At 34.6% G+C, this 9045-nt stretch overlaps 1 protein-coding gene across 2 annotated transcripts in view; it reads left to right on the top strand.

The window, feature by feature from the left end:
* The window catches only part of LOC110031584 (ABC transporter A family member 1), a 188455-nt gene that overhangs the window by 19705 nt on the left and 159705 nt on the right, over positions 1 to 9045 (top strand). For both annotated transcript variants that reach the window (XM_020734836.1, XM_020734837.1), the window contains exon 5: positions 4245 to 4461. In XM_020734836.1, coding sequence (XP_020590495.1) covers positions 4245 to 4461 — 217 coding nt within the window. The remainder of the gene's footprint in view (positions 1 to 4244; positions 4462 to 9045) is intronic.

Raw genomic sequence — 9045 nt, 5'->3', positions numbered from 1 at the left:
TATATATATATATAGTCGGCCTCAACTCAGATGTCTTCTCCCACGCTCGGCTCTGCTAGGGTTTCGACCCATGTCGAACCCTAGCAACCCTTACCGCAAGATCTTTTCTCTGGTGTCGAAGCCAACGCATCGTCCTCTCCGTCGTCGTTTTCTCTCCTCTCCAGCGTCGTCGTCTCTCCTCTCGCGTCTCGTCGTCTCTGTTCGAAGCTGACTGCGGCCTCTCGTCGTCTCTCTGACAGTTTCGTCGTTCTGTTCGACTACATCTCACGGAAGACGGACGGGAAGTGGTCACCTCGTTTCCCCCTTTCATCTTCCTACTCGGCTCAGCTCGACAGATCGACTGCACCGAGTTTTGGTCTCTTCGGTTCCTGACCTGCCCTCTGACCGACTTGGTAGAGCTTCTAAGCTGTGATGAAGTTTCCTTCTTCTTTAGTTGAACGTGGCAAAACCTCCTTTGCCCACGTGGTGGGTAATTCTCAGGTGGAAACGGCGGTTGTCTTCTCCTTAAGCTATAAAGAATATCGTGATGGTACATGCGACTGTCCATTTATTAAGCATACAAGCAGAAAAAGTGGGAAAACAACACGCTTTTTCTCGGAGTTAGAAATTTCAACCCTGACTGACAAATTCAAGTTTGCTCTTATTGGAAAATTTCAGTAGGGGCATCCACTTATGGAAGTTATCAGAAAAGATTTTGATGATCTCAAATTAACAAGAAAGTGAAAAGTGGGGCTCATGGATGAGAGACATGTATTGATTCAATTAACCGTGACTGAAGACTACACTAGGATTTTCTCCAAAAAAATATCTCAGCATTGCTGGTAAATCAATGAAGCTCTCAAGTGGTCTCTTGATTTTGACCCTAATCATGAAACTCCTACTGTACCGGTTATGGTTTAGTCTACCAAGTCTTAAGCTGCATTTTTTTCATCATCAGGTTCTTTACTCTATTGGGGCCATGCGTGGGGACCCTATGAAGCTGAAGCTAGATCTACCGAAGCTAGATCTACCGACTTTCAACCTAACCAGACATTCTGTGGCCAGAATACTTGTGGAAAGAGATATTACTTTACCTAATATTATTGAAGTTTGGTTGGACACAACTCATAATGGATATTGACAACAAATCGTCATGGAGCATAGACCGCCTTATTGTTCTCATTGTAAGATGTTTGGGCATACACTTGATACATGTTATAAGTTTCATCCTAATTTGAAATCTAAAGATCAAGTGAATAAGGATGGATCTAATCCCACTACTTTGGATATAACTGTTCCATCTGGAAAGCTATCACAGGACAAGTTTTGAATATCGGTAAAGATCAACCACCTACCATCCCTGTTGAGAAGGTGCAAACCGATCCTTTACCCAACATTGCAGTTTTTGATGAAGAACATCATAGTACATGTATGGATCCAAAAGTGTTTATACCACTCACTATTATTGAAGGAGACTCACTTACATGTCAAGACAAACGAGAGTGCTTTTTTGATTCAATCAAAGATCAGTTAGTACAACAAGCGGTTACTTTCTAATGTTCAACATCCTACACATGTCCGACACACTTTAGACCAATTCACTGATCAGGCGAGCCAATCTTCAGATGAAGAATGATAGGTCTATTCCAAGAGGAAGAAGAAGACTGGAGGCCGACTCGAGCTTGAAAACTTATTGGATGATACTTTGGTCACTACTGACAATATCACTCATCTTACAAATTTATTATCTGGCTCTTTTCCTAGAACTGGAGGTAGAGACAAAGAAAAATTGTCGCTTTCTAGCTACATGATACTACGGTTTTTTTTACATTTTTTTGTTTTTTTATTTAGGTCTCTTATATTTTTCTGTATTTTCTCTTTTTTTAGAACATTTTATATGTGATGGTTATTGTGGGGGAATGATGTCATGCTTGGGCCCTTCCATACAATCTTTATGTATCCTTATTTCTTTTTAATATATTAGCCTTTGGGCTTTCCAAAGGCTTGCTAAATTTCGGTTGTATGAATTTTTTTTGTTTTGGTGCAAGAAGGGCAACAACAACAAAGCCTTAATCCCACTACGTGTGGTTGGCTACATGAATCCTTTTTGTCCATTGCGTCCTATTTAGTGTTATATTTTTATTTAGTTCTAATAAATTAAGATAATTTTTTATACAATAAGCCAAGTCTTCCTAGGTTTACCTCTTCCTTTCTTAACATAAGTCGAATTTAAAATATCTACTCTTCTAATCAGATCATCAGATTGTTGACGTTTAATGTGACCAAAGACGACTTTCTTTCATTTTTTCTGTCACAGGAGCTACACCAACTCTATCGTAGATATATTCAAGCGACGAAAAAAGAGGGCTGCTAGTCTGAGTTGAAAGATTAGGAAATGGTTTAAGTATTTGTAGGATGAGAAACGAAAGAGAGCAGCGATATCTGCTGTTGAATATTTAAATTGAGCAGTTTGATGACTAAGATTTGCTGTTAGATAGCAAGATTGAGCAATTGGACAACTGTCCAAAATGAAAACCATGGTCGAATGATGAATCGGGAGGAAGATCTACCACATGTTTCTTTGTAAGCTATGGACACACCACTTGCAAATGGAAGAGACTAAAATACTCCAGAGAACAAAAATCAGAGAAAAAAAAATCTCTAAAATACATATAACTAATCTAAGTCCTAAAAAACAACAAAAATTTTGCAAATAGTTTTCTATTAGAAGATACCCTAATTTGAAATAAAGAAATATGAAGAAAATCAGAAAAGGGGAAATAAATAGGGTTGAAAAAAAAAAAAAAAATGGGCGGGCACCATTGTTTGGCACGTGTGATCGCCAGGTTTTCTGCGATACTGTGGAATTTCTCTTTTGTGGGATCGATTTTGCGACGTGTAGAGTCTGCAATCCTCCGGAAAGCTCCCGCGTCACTAGATTTATTTGGTTCTCTTAGATGGTTAGGTTGGGGCGACTGTTTCTTCTAAGTAGATCAGGATCCATGATAAACTGAGGATGATGGAACATGAGATTTTGATTGGGTTCATCATTATTTTCTCCATTCTTCATTTTAAGCTTATACTGATAAATCTCTCCATACAAAACTTGAGTTACTGTTACTATTTATTGAGTAATCCACGTTTTAATGTCTAGCCTGAATCAAAACTGCTTTTCTATTTTCAGAAGGGATAATTGACCATTATAGGTTGCACGCATAAGAAATTGTGAACTTCAGATTTTAAATTTATTGCAAAATAAAGGCGAAATCTGTAGTTAGTATCTTTTCTACATCATAATCTTCATTCCCATAATTTTGAATAAAACTCCTTCATTCGGAGGGGGGGGGGGGGGGGGGGGAAATATTGGGGGGGGGGATAATATTCCCTTTTTGTGGATCTTTTCTTACAGCATTCTATCTTGAATTGTATATTGGTCCCAGTATACTTTTGTTCAAACTATTTATGATAAAATTCCATTGCACACATGCTTAGTTGTTGTCTTATCTATATTTATAAGTAAGCGAGATTTAAGCGGGAAGTTAAACATGCGTTTTTAAATGGTGCACATTTAACTATTTATGACAAACACCGTTTAGTCAGTTTGGACTATCAAATTTCATTGTTCTAAAGACATGAAAATCAAATGTTTAAAAGTAGTCTATATCTCTATGTGATACTTTCTTAAGATAGGATGGTCTATAAAATTTGTATTTGATACACCATGCGATACATCTAATTTAACATTACAAACAAAGTAGAATACCATAATTGAATCCCAAGTGCTGAGTTTATAATAGATCTCTGAAGCATATAATTCTAATTAAAGCTTTGGTTTTTGTTTTGTATGGCTGCTTTTATTTATGCGGTTCTGCAAATAATTTTTTCAACTTATATATCCCATTTTATAACTTAATCGTGCTACTCTGGACTACATGAATCCCCATTGTCTCTATTTTATTGCCTGATTGCTTAATGTTTTTCGGAGTGATAAATTGCCAAGCATCATTGTTTTGAGTCCAATCTCAAAGTTCTACATCTATCCCTTTGAGATGCATATGATCATTGTAAGCGAATCTTTATCTTTTGATGTGATCTTATTATTATTAAACATTAAGGCTTCGATACAATAAATGTTTATGTATTTTGGTGCTTCTCTGTCTGCTTGTAATTAGTATCTCTAACACTTATCTGTCTCAATGTTGTAAATTTGGAACTTGTAGCAGGCTGTATTGTTTCAACAAATTGATAACGCACTGTTTTTGCAGGAATTTATCAAATCCGAAAATCAAAGGAGCAATAATATTTCATGAGCTTGGCCCTCAGATGTTTGATTATAGCATAAGGCTGAACCATACATGGGCATTTTCAGGATACCCTGATGTTAAAACCATAATGGATGTGAACGGACCATATCTTAACGACCTAGAATTGGGTGTTAACATCGTACCAAGTCTACAATACAGTTTTAGTGGCTTTTTGACGGTAATTTTTTTTTTAATTTTCTTATCGTAACTAGCATATTTTATTTCAAATTTTGGTATTTTGATTGTTAGTCATTTTATCCTAGTTTTGTTAAAAAAAAAAAAAAAAAAAAAAAAAACACAAAAACAAAAAGGTGTACCTATCTCCTTGACTTCCTCAACGTCTATACACATTCTCTAATATTCATTTATTTTATTGTAGATTTTCCTGAAATCATTAGTAGCTGAAGATATGAGTTAAACAATTCAACAATGAACATATCTTAAATTACAATAATTCTCATTTTAAAAATATTTTTGAAAAAATAAATTATAATAAGTAAAAATGAGACAATAAAAAAATTTTCTAGTTCATTTTATTTATTTCAATTATAATTTCTATCGATGAAAGTACAACAACAACAACAACAACAACAATAGCAAAACCTTTATCCCACTAAGTCGGGTCGGCTACATAAATTCTTTTTCTCCATTGCGTCCAATTTTCTATCAATGAGAGTCACCGTCTAAATTTATTTTAAAAGTATACTTTTAATTTTTTTCTCAAACTCACAAAAAAGATTGATAAATATTTTCATTTCCATTTCAATTTTTATTTTACATGTTTCGGTACATGGCATCCGTAGCTATCATCATTTAGGGATGACTCCACATATGCATATTTCATATTATATTTATTTATTTTATTTAACATTTGAAAAATGTGAAACTTGCTTTTTTTTTTGAAAGAAAATGTTGAAAGTAGTGAAAATAGTTGCAATTGATTTCATAATTAAAAATAATTATTGTAAAATAAAAATATATCTACTCACCTGTTTAATGTAATTAGCTGTCCTTTCTTTAATTAGTCTCTTTATTTGGTGCATGTATAGAAACGAATTAGACTTAATTAACCTCTATTCGTTTTGTCATTCTTTTATTTGAATTCTATCCTAAATTCTTAGACTTTCATATGCATTTTAATTTCCATAATAATTGCATGTATAAATGCTTATTCAAAAATTAATTTTTATTCTATTTAAAACTTTCATCGAAGTATTTTGGTAATATATAATGTCTAAATTGAAGTTATTTTATTCCTTTATTAATACAATTCATAATATGTAATAGATAATTTAATTTAACTTTCAAATTATTATTAAAGCTCCTAAATTTTTTTTAGGGTGCTTAAAATCATGAATAAACCTAAGCTTATTAAAGTTTAATCTAATTTTTATCTAATAAAAAATTGCACTTACAAATTAATAAATTTGTTCTTGAAAATTTAGTGTTATATTTGAAATTTCTTTTTCTTCCTTTTCTGATTGTCTCCCACAAATATCCTAGCAATTTTGAAAATTCAAGTTTTAGTGATTTTGAAATATTTTCCCAAATGCTAGGAATCAATTTGCCAAGCATAAGGAATAAGAAATAATAAAAATAAATAAAATTTAAAGGTCTAATTTCTTACCTCATAGCTTAAACTCTTGTTTGCCTTTTTTTGTCAAGCCTTTCTTGTGCTTAGAGCACGTAGGCTCGTTCAAGCCTCTCAAATGTAGAAAAAAAATTGCACAAGAGGAAAAACTTTGCTATTTTCTCTTCTTCTTTTCTCTTTGATGAGACACTCCTCAAGTTCAATGCTATCTATCACTCGACTGAGCGTCACCGCGTGAGTTCTTGCAAACTCTTAGAATTGAGCGCTTCTGCAAGTGGAAAAGCCCTGCGTGCTGTTGGAGATGCGCGCACTGTCTTCTTTTTTTCCTTTGCATGTGACTCACTTGTTTGGCTTGAGTCGCTCGAATCACTCGATTAGGGTTCGACTTCCTCCCTCTCACGTGTCGCTTTCTCACTCTCTCACTTTCTCTTTCGCTCTCCCTTTGTCTCTCGTTCTTTGTTTCTTGTTCGCCGCTCTCATGCAGTCAAATCTAAGATACTAGTGGATACAACCCCTCATATTAGTTTACTGCAAGCAGTGGGAGTAACGATCAAAATAGTTAACTTCACATTTTTTTATAGTATATCCATTTAAATTATTAATCAAAATATTATTATTTCATTCTAGCTTGGTCCTCTTGAGTTTTCTCCTTACTTGTTGGACGCCCCCTTGTGAACATCGTCTTGCCAACATTTGGTAGCTGGCCCTTAGCCCTTGCCCAACTTTTGCTGCTGGCTCGCTGTTGATTGTTGATCTGTGCTCATCTTTGTGCTCTCTTAGTTAGTTTTGCTTGTTCGATTGTGCTTTTGATTGCTCCTATTTCTTGCTAGCTTACCTCCCAATCTCGTCTTTCATATCTTGTGGTGCCAAGCTATTCACCCTTTCCCTTTGGAGACTCTTCTGTGGGGCATTAGGTGTTTAAAGATCCATAGTTTGAGATAGAATAGGATGTGGCAAGATAATTGCTGTCTTGTGGGTTAAAACACCAAGAACGTGATGTCGACACTGCGCAGTATGGACTTCAACAACTGCTCCCTACTGAAAGCAGCATGAGAATGTCATTGTCGCCGGTTGTCCATGGTTAGAATTGCAAGAAAATGTCACTTTGTGACCATTCAGTGTGACACAAACTCTAAGAAGGATCCACCATGTATTCCCTAATCAAGTTACAGGCACACCACTTGATAAAAGAAATGGTACAACATTCTTAGGTGAGAAATTTGAGAGTAATCTTGGAATAACACAATAAAGCAAAACAAGCTGTTATGAGAGACCCGAAGCAAAAATTAATATATAATAAATCCACAAAACAATTCTAAACTTAATTAAAACAAACAAAAAAGAATTTTATGGTCGGCCGTTCCGCCCAAAAGGTGAATTTTTTTGAACTGGTCCGCATTTGGACCGCTCTTTGTTCGAGATAGACTCCTGCATCCATGCTGAGACGCGATTTGTGTCCATCTGGGCGTTCCCATGTTAATTGAATTCAGGTCCATGTCATTTCTAGCCTTGGTGCTTTAGGATGCTGCCCTTGTTATTTCAGTTTGCTTTTTCTCTTGTTAATTTCTATTTAATATATTGTTTTGTGTCATTTCTCACTTGCAGTTGCTTTGGATAATTCCTTAGTGACCATATCATCTATTTTGTTGAGTGCTCCTAAGGTAATCTCGTAATATGTTACTTCGCTTGTGGCTAGCTTTGAAATTAAGATTTTGGACTCTGTACAATCACACTGCACTTGCGCTACTCCTTTTAATTATGCTATTAGGGGGATAAGAGTTCCGATTCTATATACTCTCCTTGATATCCCGCATATTCTTAGGAAGTCATGAACCAACTTATCACGTACTGCCATTCTTTTATCTCAGTAACACAACACTTTTTTTTTTTTTCGGACGAAGTGTTCTTTGAGTTTCCATTTTCTTTTTTTTCCCTAGTTGAAAGGTTTTCTTGGGCCTGATTTAGTACGAAGTGTTTTGGCAGATTCATGATTAAATTCAGATTGGTTGGAGATTATTTAATTTGACTTATTAATTCTTTTCATGTTCATGTCATGCTATTCTTAGAAGCTGGCTAGTCTTTTCATGGAGATCATATAACGTGGTTCATTTTTCTATGCAAATATTTAAGTTGTCTCCTCAGTTCGTTTGCTTTGAGTGACCTCTTATTACTCTAATTTGTATTGCCTTTCCTCGACTCTCAATTCACAACCAATCTACTAGGAATTTTCCTGGTTAAATTTTTGGTAGACTGCTTTAAATGAATGCTGCCACTATTAAGCTCTCCAGAAAGAATTTTTGATTGATTCAACAATATTTGGCTATTGGAAGATGGTTGAATTTGAAGGCTCTCTATTTTGTTCTTGTTGCAAAGTTCTTAGTTAGAACTTCTCACGATGCTTCTAGGAATACTTGAAAATGTTGTTCTTCAGCAACCAAGAGAGCTGAGAGCATTCAATTGATAAAAACTATCTCTATCTTAATGGTGGCAATTCTAACGGCTTATGATTACGGCTGTACATAATTTTGATTCAACTTTAGATCATGTCTTGTGTTCAATGCTTTCCTTGTTTATTTGTCCAATGGTTGTGTTTATTTCCCACATTGGCTAAATGGATTATTAATTAAAATATGTTTTAGTTTTTTTTTTTAATTTTGTGGGATTAAAAAATTCATGCCCAACTCTTCTAGGAGAGTTAGATGTTTTGATTTAAATATTCGCAAGACATTAGAGTTTTGGATAATATATTACCTATTTTTTTTGAATTCATTTTTCAAGGAATTGGTTTTTGTTTTTAGGCTTCCCATAAACATAAGTTGCTATGCTTAGTTTCCTTTCATGACCGCAAGAGAACTTTCGATTAAGTTTAGTCATTAGTTGTTAAATTTCTGGCATGTCGTTGTAATAATTTTGGTTTTGGAATGATAATATTTATCTCCTGCAATTTAGATTGAATGGTGGGGAAATACTGATGAACTCAATGAAGATTTTGTTATTTTGTTTTTTAAATTTTTCGTAGAACATGGTCTATTTAGCTAGAGGAGATAGTTGACTCAACGTGGAGCATTCTTTTCTGTCCATGGGTTGTATTGACCAAATGAACCTTATAGACCCGAGCCTAGTATTTTTCTTAGGAGAAAATTTTAAATTGCTCTTTACTAATAAAAAGCT

Source organism: Phalaenopsis equestris, unplaced genomic scaffold (genome assembly GCF_001263595.1).
Source record: "Phalaenopsis equestris unplaced genomic scaffold, ASM126359v1 Scaffold000840, whole genome shotgun sequence".
Lineage (NCBI taxonomy): Eukaryota > Viridiplantae > Streptophyta > Magnoliopsida > Asparagales > Orchidaceae > Phalaenopsis > Phalaenopsis equestris.
Note: the sequence above shows the minus strand (reverse complement) of the source record. Positions and strands in the feature narration are given on the sequence as shown.